Source organism: Hibiscus syriacus, unplaced genomic scaffold (assembly GCF_006381635.1).
Source record: "Hibiscus syriacus cultivar Baekdansim isolate YM2019G1 unplaced genomic scaffold, ASM638163v2 tig00111372_pilon, whole genome shotgun sequence".
NCBI lineage: Eukaryota > Viridiplantae > Streptophyta > Magnoliopsida > Malvales > Malvaceae > Hibiscus > Hibiscus syriacus.
The window spans coordinates 1,698,684-1,721,239 of NW_024063072.1; the positions used below are offsets into that span (position 1 = coordinate 1,698,684).

The 22,556-nt window shown below is 33.5% G+C and overlaps 3 protein-coding genes and 1 pseudogene across 3 annotated transcripts; 3 read left to right on the plus strand and 1 right to left on the minus strand.

Moving 5' to 3' along the window:
* Nucleotides 1-8,097: 8,097 nt before the first annotated feature.
* Nucleotides 8,098-11,045, plus strand: LOC120159700 (probable serine/threonine-protein kinase PBL23). The gene is made up of 6 exons (XM_039170267.1): nt 8,098-8,475; nt 8,736-8,974; nt 9,241-9,376; nt 9,956-10,214; nt 10,315-10,447; nt 10,582-11,045. The coding sequence occupies exons 1-6, from the start codon at nt 8,292-8,294 to the stop codon at nt 10,798-10,800; spliced, it is 1,170 nt and encodes a 389-aa protein (XP_039026198.1). The 5' UTR covers nt 8,098-8,291; the 3' UTR covers nt 10,801-11,045.
* Nucleotides 11,046-14,002: 2,957 nt separating this feature from the next.
* On the plus strand, nt 14,003-19,751 carry LOC120159651 (actin-related protein 2/3 complex subunit 1A-like). Its single transcript, XM_039170221.1, has 9 exons — nt 14,003-14,191; nt 16,200-16,285; nt 17,360-17,441; nt 17,806-17,894; nt 18,006-18,091; nt 18,169-18,232; nt 19,140-19,246; nt 19,395-19,450; nt 19,565-19,751. The coding sequence occupies exons 1-9, from the start codon at nt 14,122-14,124 to the stop codon at nt 19,627-19,629; spliced, it is 705 nt and encodes a 234-aa protein (XP_039026152.1). The 5' UTR covers nt 14,003-14,121; the 3' UTR covers nt 19,630-19,751.
* On the plus strand, nt 14,631-15,103 carry LOC120159717 (annotated as a pseudogene).
* Nucleotides 19,752-20,188: 437 nt separating the features above from the next.
* LOC120159640 (expansin-A5-like) lies at nt 20,189-21,905 on the minus strand. The gene is made up of 3 exons (XM_039170210.1): nt 21,763-21,905; nt 21,305-21,593; nt 20,189-20,665 (listed from the first exon to the last, which is right to left on the minus strand). Exons 1-3 carry the CDS (start codon nt 21,890-21,892, stop codon nt 20,350-20,352), a joined length of 735 nt encoding a protein of 244 aa, XP_039026141.1. The 5' UTR covers nt 21,893-21,905; the 3' UTR covers nt 20,189-20,349.
* Nucleotides 21,906-22,556: the final 651 nt, after the last annotated feature.

A 22,556-nucleotide genomic window follows, 5' to 3' on the forward strand; every position in this document is an offset into this window, starting at 1 on the left:
ACGAAAAATCACCCAAACTTAATTAATTCTTCTTATATAATCTCCTTTTAGCCCTTTAAACTTAACTACACTTCTTCTAGCCAACTTATATCACTATAACTCACCTTAATATTCAATATTCTATCTTGAATTTGAAAACCAAGAATCTCGCCAATTTCTCAACATGTTCTAAATTCGTTTCCAACACTTTGAATTTCTTATTTTGACTGATGACAAGTCGAATTTAACTTCCAACTACAATTACTAATTCTTTTCCAAGATTTCGATTTTAAACGTCTTATCGTCAGTCTCTCATAACTTGATAATCTTTGAGTTTTAAGACATCTTAAGCTTTCCTTAATCTTTTTTATCACTCTAAGAATCAAAACCAACTTTAAAACGGAAGAATTAACCAGCTTGAAACCAACTTACCTTATACATGAAGAAACGGGAAGAGAGAAGAAGATAGCTCCACCATCTCCAGACTCTTCTTGTTCTTTTCTTCTTTCATCTCACTTTCCACGTGTTTAATACCCTATATAAAGGGAAATAAAAAACTCTTGCTTGTAAAATGACTATAATACCCTGATTACTTTCAAACTTTATTATTACATTCAACATCAAAATCTTTCAATTAAGTCCCTGAACTTTTAATCTTTCCTGAGATTGGTCACTAAGTTTTCAAAACTTCTATTTTGATCATTGACCTGACTTTTGGGATGTTACATAGGCCCTCTATTCTTGGCATGCCAACTATACATATAGTTCTCATATACATAACATGGGCTTTATTCAATTTTCATAGTATATCTCAAAAACATATAATTCCTTACCTTTATCACATGGCTCATAAACTCTTCATGTATGTTCATGTAAAACTCACATAATGCATATGGTATAAGTTCATATCATGTTTCATAATATAAGATGTATCATGCATCAAGGTATTAAATCTAGACTTATCATAAGTCTAGAACTGAATATACCATTATAATCATGTTATGCATATGCACTCACCTAGATCTCTTTACTTTTCCCCCGATCGTTCTTACTTCCCAAATGTTCTGAAATTGCTTTAGGCTCAAAATCTACATAAATATACATTTTAAGGCAATTATCAGATACATACACCTTGTAATTTGATACTAATAACTTATACGAATTTAATTGACCAATATTCATTTTTTTCTTTAGTGGGTATCGATGCACTATGGGTGCATCATTACCCAAATTAGGTTCGAAATTTCCATGTATCGATTCATGCTTGTGTGCATCGATACACAGGTATCAGTGCATCTCTTAATGCATCGATGCACCTTAAAGCTATTCTTCAAAATTTGGTCTGAGTGCATCAGAATCTATTCATAGTGTACCGATGCACCTGCCCAATATAGACTATTTTTACCCGAAAATCATCAACACTTCACCCAAATTTTCATGTATGAAACCCTTATTATGCTATCAAACTAATCTATAACAACTTTAATTAATTTCTATCATTCCAACACCTTATAATCTTCCATAGTTCATCCAAATTCTTAAAGCTAAGAATCATACCAAAATTTTCATGTTATCCAAACTTAATTCTAAATCTTATAACTTCTTATTCTCATATATGACAAGTAAAATTCAACCTCCAAATTCATTTAAACCCCCTCATTCAAATTTTCACTTAAATGCTTAGTATCTTTAATCCTCCATAACTTGCTATTCTTTAAGTTTCCAAGTCCTTTTTTCCTTCCATCATCTTTCCTAAAGCTTTATTAATCAAAACCATACTTGACTCTTAAGAATTAACCCGGAGAAGACCAACTCACCTTTGCTTATGGCTTCACAGTGGAGAAGAAGAGAATGAAGAAGAGGAGTCTGGAAACTTTGTTTCCCAACATAGGCTTTCCACGTGGGTTATAAATAACTCCAAATACTATTTAATTAGCTTCCTTGCTAAAAGACTCATTTACCCTTTTAATTCCTCTTTCTTTGCTAAATCATCCTACATAAAAATTTCAATCAAGTCTTTGAACTTTTCAATTTATCTATTTTTATCACTGAATTTTAAAATTTCATAATTTAATCACTAACCATGTATTAAGGATGTTAAAGCTGATCACGTACCCGAGGACAAGCCGGTCCAGTAAGATGGTTAAATGCCTCTATACTTTCAATAATTTTTGGAGATATTTGACTTGAGGTTTGTATCCATAGAGTCCCACCTAACCGCTATGAGGGCTCAACAATTGGAAATTCAATGGGAGATGCGTGCTAAAAACGAAACAACAAATGAAAGACTTAATGCGCTCACACTAGAAATGGTTGCTCTACGAGCACATTTTCCTCCTCCCGATCCATCGATGGATGATTGAACCTTTTTCTTGCTTGTTTTCTTGTGTTGAACTTAGAACTTATTGTTAAAACATTTTGAATGTTTTGGATTTGCGTGTTTTGGATGATTGGATGTTTTTTAATGTTTTGAATATTTAATTTGAACTTCATGTTTATATTGATTTTTGTATCATTTACATCTTAGTTGAATATGACCAATTACCATTACATATTTATGAATATTGTTTATGGACTAATTGCTAATCTTTCTCTTGATTGTGATCTTAGAAGCTTAAGCTATATCTATATTTAAATCAATTGGCCATTTTTCTTAAAAATCTTGTTTAAATGTTTTATAGAGTCTTTTTGATTTAACAAAAAGTGGGAGAATAAAGTAAGGGGGAGTAATTTTCAAAATTGATTTCAAAAATGATTTTCAAAGAAAATCTTAAAATTACTTAAATGTTTTGTTATATCAAAAGGGGGAGATTGTTGAAAACATTTTGATGTTTCGATATAACAAATAAAGTACTATTAAATTTTAAGATTTTATATTCGATTTCAAAATTAATATTCGAGTAAATTATTCGAATATCAAAAATATTACTCCAAGTTTTCAAACATCAATTTTAATCCTTACTTAAGTGTAAAATTGTGTTTTAATCTTAAAATATTTTTGAAACAATTTTACAAAGTATTTCGAACCTTAATCGGGTCAGAAAATAATTTTTACAAAGGGATATACCGATACACTCTTGTATGTACTGATACACCCCTACATTGAATGTAATTAGTGTACCGATACAGAGCTGATGTATCGATATACTCCTGGCTCCAAGAAACATCGAATGTAATTAGTGTACCAATACACTTGGGATGTACCGATACACTAGGTCAACCAACGGTCGAAATGTTTAAATTTTACATTGAGTGTACCGATACACCTAAGCTCCCAACAGATTTTTTAAATGGTATTCACACCATAACGGCTCTATTGACTTCACCAATGATCCCAAACGTTTAGAAGTGATCCAAGGTGTATTTAAACAAGCTCAGGAGCCCTTGATCAACAACAAGAAACAAGAATTAAGAGAGAATCAAAGAGAAAGCATCAAACCTCAAGTTTGAGCATTTCAAGCCTAATTTTCATTCAATATTCATATTGCTTTCAAGAACACCATTTGTGCTCAATTGTATTCATTCTTGAGTGTTCTTTCTTTGTTCTAGAATTGTGCAAACAATTTGTCTTGTGAGATTTTTCTGTAAGTTTTCAAAATTTGTATTCTTCTCTTTGGGAGAGAGTGTTCTCAAGAATTTGGGATATAATTCTTGAGGGAGTTGTAAGGTTACTCTCTGTCCTCAAAATAAAGAACAAATTAGTGAATTTTCTAGAAAATCCTTAGTGTGGATAGCTAAGGTAGTGGACGTAGAATTTGATTGAGAAAGTCGAACCACTCTAAATCGATGTGCAAATATTCTCAATTTTCTGCAAAAGTTTTCACCGAAATTTTTATTGCCAGTTCACCCCCCCTCTTGGACGATTCATTGATCGATTAACTCAACAACATTTAGCCACAAGTTTTGCCTTGAACCTCTCAACTTCACCCGAGGCTCTAAAATTTACTCTAAACACCCATTTACATCCAATGCACACTTTACATGTACGTAAAGGAACAAGCGACCAAGTTTTATTTAATTCAAGAGCCTAAATTTCTTCATGCATTGCCTTAACCATCGAGAATCAGATTGAGCTTCTTGAAAATTTTTGGGTTCAAGAGAATTAAAAACAGAAAAGATAAAGGACTGTGTATGCTATTGTAAATGAGAATAAGAAATATGGCTAGATATGGGACACTAACCTGAAAGATAAGTGGATTAGCAAGTATGAACATAATCACTCAACCTAGATGGAGGTTTAGAAACTCTATAAGAAGTCCTAGTAGACACAGAACTAGGAACAGAAACAATAGGAACAATATATGCTGAATCATTAGAAATATCACCTGAAATACTTGGTTAAGGATTAATATGAATATCTAAAGAATCTGAAGGAGAAATTAACGCAGGTTGAGTAGATGAATGAGAGGCTGGAATATTTGGTGAAGGAAATGAGAGTTGTAAAAAATCAGAATAAGAAATATCAGGATTCGAGGGAGGAAAGAAAGAAGGATAAGATGAAGCAAATTTAAAAGGAAACACATCTTCATGAAAGATAACATCTCTGTTAACAAAAAAAAATTTAGATTCAAGGTTGAAAAGAATGTATCCTTTTTGAGTAGTTGAGTAACCAAAGAACACATAAGGAATGACTTTTGGGGAGAACTTATCAATATATTTTGGTTTAGTTGCATAACACAAACAACCAAAAACTTTGAGATTAAACAAATTTGGTGGCTTATGATAAAATATCTCAAATGGTGTCTTCTTTTGAATCACAGATGATGGGATCCTATTAATGAGGTAATAAGTAGTGAGCACACACTCACCCCAAAATTTAAGAGGAACATTAGATTGAAAACGTAAGGCACGGGCAACTTTTAAAATATGTCTATGCTTTCTTTCAACAACCCCATTCTGCTGAGGGATGCCAACACAATAACTTTTATGAATAATGCCAAGAGAAGAAAAGAAAGGAGAGCACTCAGAATTAAAAAACTCAGAGCCATTGTCACTTCGAATTATTCTAACTGAGGCATAGAATTGAGTTTAAACCACAGAAAGAAAATGTTTGAGAGATGAAATAACATCATTCTTATACTTCAACAGATATAACCAAGTCATCCTAGTATGATCCTAGTATGATCATCAACAATAGTTAAAAACGATGACCATTATGTGTAGAACCCCTATATGCACCCCATAAATCAATATGAATGAGATGAGGACAAATAACCTAGAAGTGCTCATCAGAAAAGGTAACCTAGTTTGTTTCACTAAAGGGCAAACAAAACATTTGTGAATAATATCCTGTTGAAACTTAACAGACTACAAAAAATCTATTTTATTTATCTTGGAAAAGGAAGCATGCCCTAGTCTGTCTAGCATGCCAAATACAAGTAGCAGAATCGGCAGAAGCCATACAATAAGCATCAATGAAGAATAAAGAATGATTCAAAGCAGGAGATGAAAAAACAAACAAGCCATAATCAAAATAAGAGGACTCAAAAAAGTACAAGCCTCTAGATTCCCTTCATCTTTCTAGTGGAGAGATCCTACAGAAGACAAAAATCATGATAAAAGGTAAAAAAAACCAAGATCACGATTAAGCCGAGAGACTGAAAACAGGTTATGTTTGAATTGTAGAACAAAAAGGACATTTTCAAGTTTACATTCTGAAGTAAGGAAACAATATCCAAGGTGACTAATAGGAACATTTTTACCATAAGGAAGATGTATGAAACGTGTAGAAGAATCACAAGAAATAGGACAATCCAAGCTTTTAAAATCAAATAAAATGTGGTATGTAGCTCATGTGTCAACAATCCATTTAAGTGAAACATTAGAATGTAATGAACTATTAGCAAAAATACATGCAAGATTAATAGCAAAATCTGCAGAAGGTGGCTTGTTCAATAGCTATAAATTATGGTCATATTGCTCTTGAGTGAATACTGGAGCAGAAGGAGTAGACGTATGACGAGTAGAATTAGGTACATTTTCGATAGATACACTTTAATTTGCCATAACACCAGAACCTCCTTTCTTTTTATTGAACTTGTAATTCGAAGGAAATCCAATTAAGCGATAACATTGATCTTTCTTGTGGCCTTTAACTTTGCAGTAATCACAAGTGCCAGAAAAGCGTTTACGATCAGAAGAAGTACCAGAATTAGAGAATAAAGCCATCGTATCAGGTGCATCAACCACAGAGATATGAGATCTTTGTGATTCTTCTTAAATCAACATAGAGTAGGCTTGATTTACAGTTGGCAGAGGCTGCATGAGCAAATTTTGACTCCGAATCGCCGAATAAGAGTCATTAAAACCCATCAAAAACTGAAACAACTTATGTTGAACTAGATGTTTCATGTTTTGCTGGGAAACTTCACAATCACAAGTAGTGAAAGGAATCAAAGACTCATATTCATCCCAAAACATCTTCAAACGAGTAAAAAAACTAGAAACAATAGACTCGCCTTGACAAAGCATATCAATCTCACGATGCAAAAAAAAAGATACGAGAACCATCAACTTTATCAAATCTTTCCTTTAGATCGTTCCAAACAGAGGCAACACTGAAGGCAAACACCAGCCCAACTGATAAATCCTTGGTAACAGCGTTCAGAATCCAAGATAGAACAACATCATTACAACGATCCCATTATACCTGCAAAGCGTCACTGTAAGGACTTTACTGACAAGTACCGTCGATAAACCCTAGCTTATTCTTAGCAAGTAACACAATCTTCATTGAACGGCTTCACACACTGTAATTGTCCAAATCAACCAGCGGTTGAGAAACGAGCAGTAGCCCAGGCATATCTAACGGATGCAGGTATAATAGGTGAGTGAAATCGATCTCCTCGGCAGAAGGCATTGTTGACAAAGAAAAAGAGAAACGAAATAAAAAAATTGGAGAAAACTGTGCAACTATCGGAAACGAGGAGAATGAAAAAAACCAAAAAAGAATGCCCAAAAACTAATGAATCGGAAGTAAAAGGATCGAAATTAAGTCTGATACCATGTTAAAAATACTTCTAATTCATTATGCACTTATCAATGTATACAAAATATATATATATATATATATATATATATATATATATATAGTATTAATAATAAAGTAAATGCCTAACTAACTCCTAACTACACAATAACAACCAACTAACTTTTCTATACCCAACACTTTATTTTTTAAAATTTTTGGAATGAACACGATAGAATGACAATTTATTCGTCTTGTTGAGATTGTTGCGGTAATTTTGGATGACTGTTTTGTCATAGTGACAGTGACGCATCTGATAGTTGAGAGGATTCAGTCAATTTTTTATGGATAGTTTTGTTGTACGACAGTCTTAATATACGACTACGAAAAGGATTTACCGAAAATGTTAACATCTCCGATAAAACGTTACCTAATACATTATTTTTTTTACCAAAAATGTTAATTTTACTACCTAATTTCCGGTAAAAAAATAAAATTTTAGGTAGCATACAATTTTAATATTTCCTGTAGAAAAAATAATGTTTTAGGCAACGTTTTACCGGAAATGTTAAACATTTTAAGTAGCGTCTAATATTAACATTTATGGTAAAAAAAATAATATTTTGAGTAGCGCTTTATTAAAAATGTAAAAAAATATTAATATTTCCAATAATATTTTTCTTTAACTATATATTAAGATTATCGTATCTTATACATCCCGAACTTTTACGATAGTTTGGTTCTCCAAATCTTGATTTATACGTTGCATGTTTTCACCTCGTTTAAGTGAAATGACTCCTTCCTGTCAATGCTCACATATGAATCTTTGCTGTTCGTCACAAGGCTAATACGACTGCGCATGAGCTTACTTACTGGGTGTCCTCCCATAGTCAATCTTACTATTTTTTACTCTTTTCTGAAATGTACTGCTTATATTGTTGTTTCAGATACCATTATCGGCTAATGCATTAACATAACGTATCCTTCAAATAAAATAAAATCAAATTGGGTAAAAAAATTAAGTACTAAAGTAGGAAAATGCATATAATCCAATGGTTAAATCTCGAATAAAGCCAACTAAATTTGTTAACTTTAGACGTGGTATAATTGAAAACTAAGTCAAGGTTCGAAATACAAATTCCGAGAAAATAAAGGACTAAAAAGTAAAGTCTCTTTGCGTGCGCGCCAGTCAGAGAAGAAGAAAACAGTAAACTCGCTGAGTCTGACACAGCCTGAAGAAAGGCAAGAGAAAGGAGCTCTCCAAGTTCAAACAAAATCGGGCATTTGTCTTAAAGTCGGTGGCAAGCTAGCTAGGGTTCCGAAAGGAAAGAGGAAAAGCAAAAAAATGGAGAAAGGAGGGGAAGAGCATGGGTATTCATATTCGTATTACAGGAGACAAGAGCGCATTGCATTGGTAGTCATTATAGTGCTTGCTTCAGTGGCTGTTGCTTCGCTTTTAGTGGCTTTTAGCTACTATTGTTATATTCGTAACAAGGTCCTCTCTAAGCGCTCCAAATCCTACTCTACTAGTAAGTGTTTCTTTCCTCACTGATCCCATGACTGCATAATATGTTTATACATTTGATTCATCTTGTTCAGTTTCTTATGATTTGGTAAGTTGATTAAACGCTTTTGACCAGAGTTATTTTGGGTGTTTGGGGACTTGGGATTATGATGGTTTGAAGGGAAAAAGTATAAGTAATCATCAGAAAAAGTGAAAATTGTTGCTTTTAGTACGAATGTTGCCTTTAATGTAACTTGATAAATTGTTGGGCTTTTTTCACTGAAGGGATTGGTTCGAAGGACAAAGCTTGCAATGCCGATCTTGAAGTTGCTATGGATGAAGGGCTTCATGTCTTTACTTTTAAGCAGTTACATTCGGCTACTGGTGGTTTCAGCAAGTCTAATGTGGTTGGCCATGGTGGATTCGGGTCTGTATACAGGGGAGTGCTTAGTAATGGCAGGAAAGTTGCTGTGAAATTGATGGATCAGGAAGGAAAGCAAGGGGAAGAAGAATTTGAAATGGAGGTCCACTATGAATATCATTTTGATTTCTCTTTCCGGGATTCTGATATCTGCATTTCAAATGTGCCATGCTAACCAATCATCATTACATGATTCTGTTTACCTCTCATTCTTTACATTTCTGCTGGAAAAAAATGTATAATGAGAGTTAGCTAAGATGTGATATCCTTTGCATTAACTTTCCTTTTACTTCTGGTCAACTAGTTTAGACTATGGATGTAATTTTTGGGGTGAGTTAATATTGATTGATTGACCCTACCTGATTGTAGGTGGAACTGCTGAGACGGCTACGTTCTCCATATTTGCTGGCTTTGATTGGTTATTGCTCGGATAGCAGTCGTAAATTGCTTGTTTATGAGTTTATGGCGAATGGTGGTCTGCAGGAACATCTGTATCCCATTAGTGGTAAGTAAGAAGTCACCTTTGATGTGCATAAGCTGTGAATTGAGCTTTTTAGTTATTCGAACCAGGGTGGTGTTATTTGCACTGCATTTCTACTTGAATTAACATAATGTTGATGCGTTTTTGGGGAGTTTCAAAAGCTAGTGGAGTACAAATGGGAGTGCCCTGAAAGAAATTTGGGATACTGTAAATTCTTGTGTTAGCAAGTGTAGGAGGATTGATTTCTAGAACCCTTCTAAAATTTACATTTTTTAAGAATTTCACTAGTCCTTATACAGCTATCTAAAATGATGATCTTGACTTCTATGAAATTCTTTAGAGCTTATCTGGGCCTTCTTCCCTTAAGTGATGTTTGTTTATCCAATTGTCAGATGCTTATCTAACTTTCACCAATCAAGATCACATGCAAGCTTGGATTGTGCTCCATCATTTTACTATAGTAGGAGCACAATAACATGATGTTGTCCAAACTCTGATCATCTTTTTTTGAAACAAGATCAAAAGCCTGGTTCAGTTTGGAAGGCAAAATTGATGTAGGAGAACGGTATTCATAGCAACTGATTTGCCGGTTTCACTCTGCAGGTTCTGACAATATGAACTTTAATCTGGACTGGGAAACCAGGTTGAGAATAGCACTGGAAGCTGCTAAGGGATTGGAATATCTCCATGAACATGTTAGCCCTCCAGTGATTCACAGAGATTTTAAGAGCAGTAACATACTTTTGGACAAAAATTTTCATGCCAAAGTTTCTGATTTTGGATTAGCCAAGCTTGGATCAGACAAAGCTGGTGGACATGTTTCAACTCGAGTATTGGGCACCCAGGGATATGTTGCTCCTGAGTATGAAATAACAAACCCTTGCTAAGTTAATACTCGACAGTTTTGTTATCAAATTATATCTGCCCCATTTGACATTGGGCTTGGTTGCCATGATGTGCAGATATGCTTTAACTGGACATCTAACTACAAAATCAGATGTGTATAGTTATGGTGTTGTTCTTTTGGAGTTGCTTACAGGACGAGTACCGGTTGATTTGAAGAGACCTCCTGGGGAAGCTGTTCTTGTATCATGGGTGAGTTTCATTTCTTTTTTCTTGATCTAAATCCTGTTCAATCTCATACTTGTTGCATCTTTCTTTTTCTAGTAAATCCTTGCATCTGTTTCGGTTGCCATTCTTCAAGTTTTTGTCTCTTGTTCGAGGCACAGGCTTTACCTCAGTTAACAGATAGGGAAAAGGTTGTCGGGATAATGGATCCAGCACTGGAAGGTCAATACTCGATGAAAGATGTTATTCAGGTTGCAGCCATTGCTGCAATGTGTGTGCAACCAGAAGCTGACTACAGACCATTAATGGCAGATGTTGTGCAGTCACTGGTTCCACTGGTGAAAACTCACCGATCAGCAACCAAGGTTGGTAGCAGCTGAAGCTTCCATTACCGCAAAGTTTCCTTCATCACGAGATCCATTCACCGGAAAGTAGGTTTATCGAGAATAATCAAAACCAAAATGCCAATGGCGGTAGCTGAACTTAGGGTTATTGCTCTCGGACAACTGCTTAGAGATGAAAAGGTGTAGACTGCTAGAATATTATTAGGTCTAATGGGTAGAAAGCCCCTAACAAAGATGTGTACTACGTGTTTGATCAACAATATTCAATCAATATTATTAATCAATTGAAGTTAAGAGGTAACAAGAACACAAATTTGCTGAGGTTGGTTACTTAAGCAGATAGGGTTAGAAAGCTAAAACAGCCATAAACACCAAAACAGGCAAATTACTTTGAGATACAAAATGATATAACATGCGACATAAAAATTCATTATGCATGAATAACGATGCGGTTAGTGGATGTAAACGAGTTGAGCTTGAGAATTGTGGAGTTCGACTCGACTAGAAAACTCTAAAATAGAGCTTAACTTAGCTCGAAAATTCGTAAGTATAAAAATTTTCAAATTCAACTTGAACTTCAAATCCTTAATTGAAGTTCGAGAAAACTCGAAGTAAAAAAATTCTTAAACTTAAATAGGTTGAAGCTCAAACTCGAACTTGAACCTTAAAGGGTTGTTTGGTTCAGGGAATGTGGGATTCCCATGAGAATAGAATTCACATTCTCATGTTTGGTTGGCCGGGAATCTCATTTCCGGTAATGTTTTATTACCAATAGTGAATTTTTTTGGGGTATATTATCGGGAATGTCATTACCTCCCTTTCTTTAAATATTGTTGGATTACCGGCATTTTAGACTAAAATGTCCTTAAAAATTTTTCTCAAAAATATCATTCTTCTCTCATTGAATAATAAAATTCTAGGAAGGTTAAATTACAAATTTATCCTTAAACTATTTTCGATTTACAAAAAAAAGTCTATAATTAAAATTTTATATGAAGTTCAGGGGTTAAAATAAAATTTTACCCTTTCATTAAACCTTTTTATATTTTCAATTTTGTAAAAAAAATTATATAAATTTTATGAATTTAATTTTTTTAAAGAAAATATATAAATATTTTCCAACTTGTTAAAAAACAATTATATAATAAGGACGATTTGGTCAAATATACATTCTAATAATCTTTTATTCCTTTAACCAAACACGGTAATCTTACATTCATGCTAAACCAACCAAACACAAAATACAACATTCTCATTAATCCTATTCCCTGGTAATCTTTTATTCCCACTGGTAATCTTACATTCCGTGAACCAAACGCACCCTAAGTATATGAAAATATTAGACTATATTTTTTTTAAAATCAACACATAATGTTAATATTATTAATAATTTATTTTTTTTAAATAAAATTTTATTATATTATTTTTTTGAGTTACTCACGAACTTTTCGAATCGAGTATCAAGTAACTTGTTTCGGCTCGTTAAGAACTCGAGCTCGAGTCGAGTCTATTCGAGTTGAATATTTATCAAGCTTTGATCGAATCATTCTCAAATAACTCATAGTCTGTCTTGTCTCATTTCGGGTCCTATTTAATAAACTCTAACTACTCATAAAATCTCATTACCATAAAACAAACCATAAGAAATAGGCTTAATGCAAAAATAATTGTCCAAAATATATCCTAAATTATTTTTAGTTGCCTAAAAAAATTTTCGTAAAAGTAAGTGTCTAACGTTTCCGATGTTATATTTTTAGGTGTAACGTTTTCCTCATTATACTTTTAGTTGTCAACGGAATAAAAACCATAAAAAAATCCATCAAATTACATGTGTCATGTTTATATTTTGGCTTAATAGCAAAAATAAGTTAACTTAGGCATCTAAAAGTCTAACGTCGAAAACGTTAAATACAATTTCTTAACAAAAAATTATATAGGTATCAAAAGTTAAGGTATAGTTTGAGCACTTATAGTTACTACATAGACACCTAAAAGCGTAACGGATAAAACATTAAACACCTATTTTAACAAAAAAAAATCTTTAAACATCTAAAATTAATTTAAAGTATAATTTGTAAATTTTTTATATTAAACTTAATAAGTAAAGAGTAACGATGTATAGTCGGGAATGTATCAATAGATAAATGAAAGAACCCTAATCACTATAGATGTATCGTCAGGAATGTAACATAAACAAAATAAGATAACTGGATGTGGTGACAGCATCACAAAAATACCACTAGAATATGAGATTTTCATTCACTGAACGGATGATCCATTAAAATATGAGAATCACATCATATGTACACCAAAAGAATGCGAAATTATCATTTGTGCACCAATGAATTCCTAGAACTTTAACACGAACCATTTTATTTTAATGGCTAAACGAATTGTTATTGTTTTAGAGATTACGAATTCGAGTACTAACGACTGCAATTATGATTGAAATTCATTATCAAATAGTTAAGAGTATTTAAAATATATTTAAAGGTTTACTTTTAAGTTCTCTTAATATTTTTGTATTGTTTTTCTCTTTTCTTTTGATTTCATCGAAGATGACATTAATATTAACGTTGATTGCTTACCTCTAATGATTATTAGTTCTTTTATTTTTTTCATCATTTGTTTTCTTTTTTTTTCTTGAATTTTTTTTTAATTTTGAATAATAATCTCTATATTTGTGATATGTTTTTTTTGTTGTAAGTGTTTTCTCTATCCTATGATACGTTTCTTATGACTTTTGGTGCATTTTTTACGTACTTTTGAGAACGCTTTGGTGCTTGCAAAGATATCCTCATAATATTTACTTTTTGATTAGTTTGTCGGTGGTTATGTTTAGTTAGATCTCATATTTAATAAAAGGTTGTTTAATGATATAATAAAAAATGTAGACAAAGTAGCCTATCAGATAGTTTAATTCGTTCATCGTTCTTTTATCATTTCGTAAAATGTCTCGTTTTACAGAGATAATAAATTTGTATGAAGGTTGATATTGGTCGATATTTTCAGGAGCATGCTTCGTTCTTTTTTTGTATATTTTAATTTATTTTTTAATTTTATACTTTTTTTATGACCATCGTATCATTTTTTTCTCTCTAATGTTTAGGTGCCTTATAATTATGATATCTTCCATTATTTTTATTAATAAAATTCAATTTTAATTGTTTAAAAAGAAATACAAACCCAAACCATATGTGATTGAACTCGAATCTATTGGTATCCTTCAAGATTTGCCCGTTTGTTAACGGAGACGTTGAACAGATGTTGAGGTCGCTTCACAGTTCTTTCTCTTCTCTAGAGATCTCTCTCCGTCGCATTCTCAGCTCAATATATCAAATTTTCATCTGCTAAAAAATGGCGGCCGTCGCCGTTCACCAGTTCGCTCAGTGCATCACTTGCCATGCTTGGAGTCCCGATCAATCCATTAACTTCTTATGCTCATTTTGTTTTAAATTTCGAAATTCCGTTCCCACTCTTCATCTGTATGTTTTGTTTGGTTGCTATGAACATGTAGGAAATAAAAAGAAAATAATTTTCATTTTTTTTACATTTAAGATTAGGGTAAATTATAGTAATGATCACTAAATTTTTTAAAGCTTTCATTTAAGTACTCAACTTTTAAAACTTACAATACAATCTTCAAACATTTAGTTCGTTTACAATATAGTCCCCGAAGTAACTTTTGGAGACCATATTACAAACGAATTAAATGTTGGGAGACTGCATTGCAAGTTTTAAAAGTTAGGATCTAAGTGAAAGCTTTAGAAAAATTCAGTGATCATTACTATACTTTACCCTTAATAAAATAAATAAAATAAAATACCAAGATTGCTCTTTTCTCTCTTCCCCCAATCTCACCTTCATCGTACCCTCACCCCTTTTCTTAGCCCCAACACCATTGTTTCCAAGCGATAGCATTGAAAAGAAGAGAGAAAGAGATGAGATTGTTAACTCACAACATGTTATTGTCGAACATCAAAGGGGTAACCAATGGTTTTTCTCTGAGGATCCAAGTGGAGAAAGTGGTGGAGAAGGAAGTCGAAATCAATCACGATTTCCTCAAGAACATATTTCCAAAGGTCGATTCAATGCTTCATGAATAATGGGGTACCATGAGCTCCCGAAAGAGCCGTCGGAGCTGTCAGTGTTGGAGTTGGACATTGAGTTTTTGAGGAAGTTTCATCATGCCCTCTTAGAGCTCCATCTCGAGAAAGGTGTGCTTCTTTGCCACGAGACAGTTCGAAAGTTTCCTGTTAATAAGGGAATTTCGAATATGCTTTTACTTGAGGATGAGGTTTGGGAAAATGGTTTGGTGTTTGATACAATTGAGTTTTAGGGTTATGAGTTTTAATTAGGGTTTCATCTCTCTCATTTTGTGCTGCTGTGCATAAATTTTTAGTTATTGTATGGAATCTGTTGTCTTAACTAATGAAAACATCATGAGTTTGACAAATTGAAGATCTGAAAACAAACAACTGCATTTCCTTTAAAAAGAAAACCATTGTTAAGCTCCAAGTTGGGTAAGTATTTGCATTTTTCATTCATTTTCTTCATTGACGGTTTTTCTTAACCTTTGTTTGTTTACTTGGAAAATCTCGTAGAAAGCTTCGATTTGTATTGCTTTTGATATTTCAAATATGTGTTCTTTGAAGCTAATTTCTGAGAAATTATATATTTTAAGCTCCAAGTTGTATTTTTAGGGTGAAAATGCAACCTTTTTTAATCAATCTTTGCCTTATCATTGAAGATTTTGAGCTTCAAACTGTGGGCTTAGAGAAAGAAAACAGGTGTGTGTTGGGGGTTAGGGAAAGGGGTGGTGTTACGGTGAAGGTGAGGTTGGGGAAGAGAGAAGGGCAATTTTGGTATTTTATTGATTTTCTTTTATTAATTATTTTTAGGGTAAAGTATAGTAATGGTCATTAAACTTTTCTAAACCTTTCATTTAGGTCCCCAACTTTTAAAACTTGCAATACAGTCCCCCAATATTTAGTCTGTTTGTAATATGGTCCCCAACATTTAGTTTATTTGCAATATGGTCCCCCAAGTAACTATTGAGGGATCATATTACAAATAGACTAAATGTTAGGAGACTATATTGAAAGTTTTAAAAGTTGGGGGACCTAAATGAAAGATTTAAAAAAATCAGTGACCATTACTATACTTTACCCGTAAGATTATTGTGATGTTGTATTCGTCTTAGAAATGTAAAATTGAACTGGAAATGAAATAAATGATTCGATTTTACTATTTCTTTACATTTCAGTTTCCCATCCTGCATGGATCCGTTTTTAATTATTTTTTCCCCTTTTGAAGCTTATATTAATACATGTTTTAGAACAAAATATTTGGTCCCTATTATCCTAAATTGCAGGAGATTATGTGTTCTGTGAATTCTTTTCTACATATTTAATTTATGATTCTCCTGCCTGCAGTGATAGCATTTTGCCCAAATAATAACGAGGTTCACATTTACAAATTGCTGCAAGACAAGTGGGAGAAAGTTCATGTTCTTCAGAAGGTACCTTATTCAAAATTTTCCCTATAAACCACTAAGATATGATTTACTCCAATTATATATGCAGTATGTCTGAACTCATCTCTGGAAGTTCTTTGAACCTCAAATGGTTAGGAGGCCCAATTCCATGTGCAACCTGTTCGTGTTTCTTTTTTGGACATTAATGTATTGAAATTGAAACTGGATAGCCCTTATTGATGAATGATCTGAAATTTACATTTTTTTCTCTTTTTTATAGATTTTTTTAGTTTTATAACATATTAGTTTCCAGAATGACAAGGTAATTTCCTTGGAAAGCAACCTTGTTTTATGGTTTTCAATTGTCAAAATTCCAATTCCAATTAGAAAGGAAACATTTTGCCAGTACAGCAATATAATTTTTTCTCTGCAATTCTGTGTTCTATAGTGAGTCTTCTCCTTGCCCAGGTAATGATATTTTTTTTATAACCTTGTAATAATAAAAAATGTTGCAAAACATTCTAGTGACGAAGTGCATCTTGGTAAAGTCTGTATGATGTCAAAATTTTCATTAGTAGCAACAAATATAATCTTAAATTATGCTATACAGGCACACATTGTTGTATCCTACGTTGCCTCTTGTTTTAAAAATTATAGTTTTTATTAAGACTATCGGAAAACTGATATCCTGAAAAGTTAGAACATGTTGGAATTGCAATTAGTTTTCATTTGAGGGGTTAATCGACATGTTGAAGTTAATTCTTAATAATTTCCTTTGAGTCAAAAGAAGTAGAGCCATGGAAGGATAACTTCTATATTTTGTTTAATCAATTGGTCCAAGTATTTAACTTTAAGGAAGAATGCTGAATTGTTGTTTTTTTTATGTATATGAGTTTCTTGAAATTTGGAGTTGAATCAATTAATTACCTAAATTATTCATGCCTCAGATGGACCCATGAATATTTTTATTGACTACTTTATCTATGCTCAATTGACTTGCTAAATTCTTATTTATTCCTTTAATTTAGTTGAACTCGGGGTTCTGCAGTTTCATTAACATTTTTTCAATGCAAAGAAGAGCTAACATTTTCTTTTTCTTCCTCGGCACTTATTCAACAGCAAATACTTCAGCTTGATCTGTCGTCGTCATGGGCATTTGGGGTGAACTGGTCACCAAGTGGAAATACTTTGGCTTATGTAGGTAAGAAATATTTCTATCTATTTTTCATTTCCATAGATAAAGTTTGTGGCATGGTATTTATTAACTTAGAGAGAATGTTTTTCCCCTTATCCCCTTAAACAACCAATTTTGCATTTTGACTTGGTTAATTGTTTGTTTAGTTTCTAGTTTAGGGAAATTTTGTTGGAAAGTAATCCAACTTTACATTTAATTTTTTGGTTGGCCAATAGACGTCATTGCATGAAACCTCTAAACTAAGTTGGTTGTGCCTAAATTTTAATCCAACTTCGTCAATCTCCCCCAGATACCTTTTTAGGGGAACATTTATTTTTTGTCTTAGAGCTTCTTGTAAAAGTTTCCTTGACCACTATTTATCTATTTACAGGTCATAATTCTATGATTTACTTTGTTGATGATGTCGGTCCTTCTCCTTTGGCCCAGAATGTTGCATTCCGTTATTTGCCTCTTCGTGATGTGGGTCAGCGTTCACTCTTGTTAACTGCTTTTGTTTCCCTCTATTTTGGGCTTAATCATAAGCATTATTTTTTATCTTGATTTTTATGCAATCTCATAAATTTCCATCAGGTCCTCTTTGTTTCTGAGAAAATGGTCATAGGTGTGGGATTTGATTGCAATCCAATGGTTTTTGCAGCAGATAAATCAGGATTATGGTATATAAGATTCATTGTCATTGAAATTTCCAAACTTGCTTAATTATATCAATAAGGTTTTTGATCTTGTTTTCTAGGAGCTTTATCAGATTTTTAGGTGAAAGGAAAGAATCTTCATCAGGTCCAAAATATGGATCTCAGGTATTTATGTATAAGACTTTTAGCTATTCAGATTCTGTAAGGGTGGGGGTGAGGCTGGGGGAAGGGGGAAGGGGCAAGGGCAGATGTTTCTGAGACTGAACAGATCGCTTCCAGGTGTGTTTGTTTAAGGAAATAATTTTTTGACACGGCTCTTTTTGGGTAATAAGCTCAGCAGGTCTACTCACTTGGGTGAATCGTGCAATGCTTGATACGTAGTAAAAGGATAATTTGACGGGCACCATTTCTTGAAGTCTGCACGAGTTAATATCATTTGAACATTATTTACCACTGCATTAATGTCTGTCACAATTTTTATATCCAGCTGTCTTTTTGTTATTCCTCAAACCCCGATATAGCTGTTTTCATTTTTTATTTCTTCAGAAACTGTTGTTTCTTGGCACTGAAAATAAGAAAATGAAGCTCACTGCAAGTATCATTTTTCCCTAGTGGCACCTCGTCCTCCCAAGAATGCGGGGGAAAGTTTTAAAGCCTTGGATTGGAGCCATATCATTTTAATTTTACCTTTTTATTTCTTTCTTTCTTGGGAGGAAGGGAAATGTGTTACAGAAGTTGTGGAAAATGATGGGGAAAAGGTTATTTAAACAATTACTTCCATGACTACTGTGGACTGAAGTTACATTAAATACAGGTTGGGTGGTGTTGTAGTAGTTAGGGAAAGGCATGGAGAGACGGTTAGATTCCATTATTTGAAACATTTTTAATAGCTTCAAGAGAATGAAAATGGCTGATATGTAGAGCTACTTGGGATCTTTAAAAGAAACCAGCGCAGCCAAGTTTTGTGTGTATTGTTTATACATATCATTTCTGTCTCTGAAACTCACTGGTAATTTAACGTTCCTTGTGAATAGTTTTAGGTTGAGCTTTTGCATTTTCTCATTCTTTTCAGATTTCTGGAGCATTTGGCAAATTATACGGTCAATCAAAGCAGGGATTGAGCAATGATACGATTGAACCTTCTAAGATTCAGGGAGCTGCTCATGACAACTGCATTAAGTACTTCTCTGCCCATTTTGTTATTATTGAATATGACATAGTTTTTCTCCGAAAGAAAAAAGAATGAATAATTGATGCAAAGAAGTTCCTTTTCCCCCCCTAAAGAATGAAGCTTAATGTTATACATTTTCTCTTGTTAAAACTGCAGTTGTATTGAACTTCTAAAACAAAAAGGTCCGAAAACAAAGCGCTTCAGCACATCAGGTGAGTTCGCTGCTTTTGCTATTTAGAAACTGTAAACTTTCAGGACTAGGAATCAATCTCAGATGGGGTTTTTGGACACATATTTATCATTATTACGCTGTTCGAATATTTCAGGAATGGACGGAAAAGTGATAATTTGGGATCTGGAAAACCAGCAAGATCTTAGGGAGTATCTCTAAGAAGTGCTTCGTGAATTGTTTTCTTTTTCCCTTTCGGTCAGGTAACAGAATAACCATAGTAGTGAAGCATGTGGTATACATAATATATATACGCATATATGTGTGATTCTGTAATCTTAGGAGAAAATGAAAGTTATAATACATTATTAGGTTTATTTTTATGTTTGATTTAAGTGCAGCGGAATATTAGTTCAGAACTATAATAGTGAAGCATGTGGTATATATATACCCATCTTTAAAGGGATCTCCTCGTCTTCCACAACTTGAATTAGTCTCATTGTAATCAACATTAGAATCTGAGATTTCATGGTTTTTTTTCTGTTGATTACGTCTTTTATAGTTTAAACTAGTAAAAACTACTTTTTCATTTTGTTTTTTACGTCACTAATTGCTTCATAATTAATTTCTAAACAACTAAAAAGTGCCATTTGGCTCGGAAAAAAAGGAACCTTCTATTTCATAATTTGATGTAGCAGTAATATTTCCAGGCTTGAAATAAAACAGAAAAATCTCATAATTAAAGCTCCATAGCCATTTGCCATTCAAAAATCATTCTTTACCCATGCTTAATAATGCCCACAACCTATATATCATAATTGAATGCTATATCATATATACTATATATCAACCATGCAACCGACAACATATCCAGAACAAGCACTATGAATTGTTTGTTCTTCATACATATTTTTACCATAATATACATTCAGCAGGAGGGTGTCACCTTTTGGTCCCGAGCTGGCCTCCGGTGTAAGTCTGTCCAAAGGACCAAGTCGATGGAGCAACGTTGAAAGAAACAACACTGTGACCATTACTGGTTGTGACAATAAAAGAGAGGCTCTGGCCATTAAGGTAAGAATTGCTTTGCCAGTTCTGGCCCCAGTTCCTCGACATTTGTTGCCATCTGGTCTTTGAACCTTTAATGGCCACCGAATGAACATCCCCGGCACCTCCAACGTTGGTGACCAGCACCAAATTGAAGTAGGAATGTCCATTGATTGTGAACCTTATACCCCCACTTCTCCTACACTTCACCCTGAGGAAAAAAAAAACAAAGGTTTAAATTGCAAGGGTGTCGGTGGAAACAGGAAAATGAATATTTGAAAAATATTTTGTTTTTAATTTGATCATTGAAGTTTAATTTTTTTAATTTAATAACTAAACTTTTAAATTGCTAATGTTTTGATCACTCTCTAATGACATGAATTATTTTAATATTATTTTTATTATGATATTGTATATTTTACTAATATTTAATGTCTAATGTATTTTAAAATAAATAAAATAAAAATCTTTAAACCTCCAAATCATAAACCCTAATTCATACTCATTAAAATCCCTAATTCATCCTGAAACTTCGATGGTGGGGTCGTGTGGTGGTTGTGATTTGGGGTTTGACTGTAGCAATTTGGGGTTTGGGTGTTGTGACTTGGGATTTAAGGTTCTAATTTAGGGTATTAATTTTTTTATTCTAATTCTATGTGGCAAAGATAATAATAAAATATGAGACATCATTAAAAATACTAATAAAATAAGTTAGAGTGATTAAAATAAGAGTAATTTAAAAGTTTAGTTATTAAATTGAAAAGTTTTAATATTTAGTGACTAAAATAAGAGTAAAAAGATAATTGAATGAAGAGTGGTTGTAGTTTACCCTTTGTTTTCCTTTGTTTACCTTCTGTAACTAACGGGGACAATACCGGCTCTGTATTGGGCAATGTGTTCGAAAATCGGCTGCGAGAGGTCGAAGTGGTGATTAGGAGGGTCACACCAGCCTCCCGGAGGGCAGAAGTTAGTGGCGGTGACGACAATGGAGCCGGGAAGGCACCATTGTGGGTCATTCACACACTTGAGCTCATAGCATGCTCCACAGCTCAACCCATTGTCAAACAAGGCAGTGCTCAAAGCTGCCGTGTTAATACCATAACCTTGGCTAATTAGGTTCCCATAGCCACAAGCTCCACCTATAGCATATACCAAGAATCAATAAGAACAAATATATATCGACCATCACGTCTGCAGGATGTTTAAACGGTCATTATCAAATGATTTAGAATTTTTCATATACATACTACCTTATAATCACCCTAGACTAATATATATATATATATATATTTGGATTGTGAGAAGTACCCATTGTGCCAGAAGCATCACCACCTCCATAGAAAGTGGCATGAGCGTTGATCCATGGTCCAAGGGTTCCATGAACAAAGTTGAGGAGTGAGAGTAATACAGCTACAAGGAAGTACCCCAAGTGCCTCATTGTTCTGCATATGAAAAAAACATACTCCATTAACTTAAAGTCTATCAGTAATGAAGAACTGGAAGAGCAAATGGAAGATTGGGAGTAACAATTTAACCTTGAGAAAAAAGTTTTGTTGAACAGAAGGGGGTGTTTGAACTAATAAATAGAGTGCAGCAGTGATGTCTGTAATGTAAAATTTTCATTTTTGCAGAACTTACTCTGTTTAACTTGCGGTCGTTCTTTAGTAGTCAACTTCAACACTGACTGACAACAACTTGACGACATTGGGACCAAGCAACGCGATGGTGGCTTGCAAGGCTCAAACCGCGTGGGTTTGTTGTGGGACAAGCAGCCATGAATCCTTAAGTGGGGTTTACAATATTGGGTGAATGATGATGGAGACTAGAACAGAACTGGGTTTATCTAAGAGTGAAAAAAACTTGGTTACTGTGAAGATCTCTTTGGGGCCAATAATGGTGAAATATGAGCTTTCATTTGATCCGGTGAAGAACAAATTCAATTCTTGCTCTAAGAGCAAGCAAAGGACGCTTCTTTTCCAAGTCATTCTACCATAGCTACACAAATTCCAATTTGATCCATTTTTCCCCATTTTGCAGGCATTATAACAGAATTTCTAGAGGGGTTTTTGGTGTCCTGTTAGTATAAACATGGCCAAATTTAC

What these genes read in the sequence shown, in the direction of transcription:
- LOC120159640 (XM_039170210.1), bottom strand. Translation starts at nt 21,892, where the DNA reads ATGAGGCACTTGGGGTACTTCCTTGTAGCTGTATTACTCTCACTCCTC. An exon ending in TGATGCTTCTGGCACAATGG is followed by an intron (nt 21,594 to 21,762) that starts GTACTTCTCACA and finishes TATATGCTATAG; the next exon opens with GTGGAGCTTGTGGCTATGGG. An exon ending in GTCCCCGTTAGTTACAGAAG is followed by an intron (nt 20,666 to 21,304) that starts GTAAACAAAGGA and finishes TTTTTTCCTCAG; the next exon opens with GGTGAAGTGTAGGAGAAGTG.
- LOC120159700 (XM_039170267.1), top strand. Translation starts at nt 8,292, where the DNA reads ATGGAGAAAGGAGGGGAAGAGCATGGGTATTCATATTCGTATTACAGG. An exon ending in AAGAAGAATTTGAAATGGAG is followed by an intron (nt 8,975 to 9,240) that starts GTCCACTATGAA and finishes ACCTGATTGTAG; the next exon opens with GTGGAACTGCTGAGACGGCT. An exon ending in ACATCTGTATCCCATTAGTG is followed by an intron (nt 9,377 to 9,955) that starts GTAAGTAAGAAG and finishes TTCACTCTGCAG; the next exon opens with GTTCTGACAATATGAACTTT.
- LOC120159651 (XM_039170221.1), top strand. Translation starts at nt 14,122, where the DNA reads ATGGCGGCCGTCGCCGTTCACCAGTTCGCTCAGTGCATCACTTGCCAT. An exon ending in TTGGAGTCCCGATCAATCCA is followed by an intron (nt 14,192 to 16,199) that starts TTAACTTCTTAT and finishes TCCTGCCTGCAG; the next exon opens with TGATAGCATTTTGCCCAAAT. An exon ending in GCAGATAAATCAGGATTATG is followed by an intron (nt 18,092 to 18,168) that starts GTATATAAGATT and finishes CTTGTTTTCTAG; the next exon opens with GAGCTTTATCAGATTTTTAG.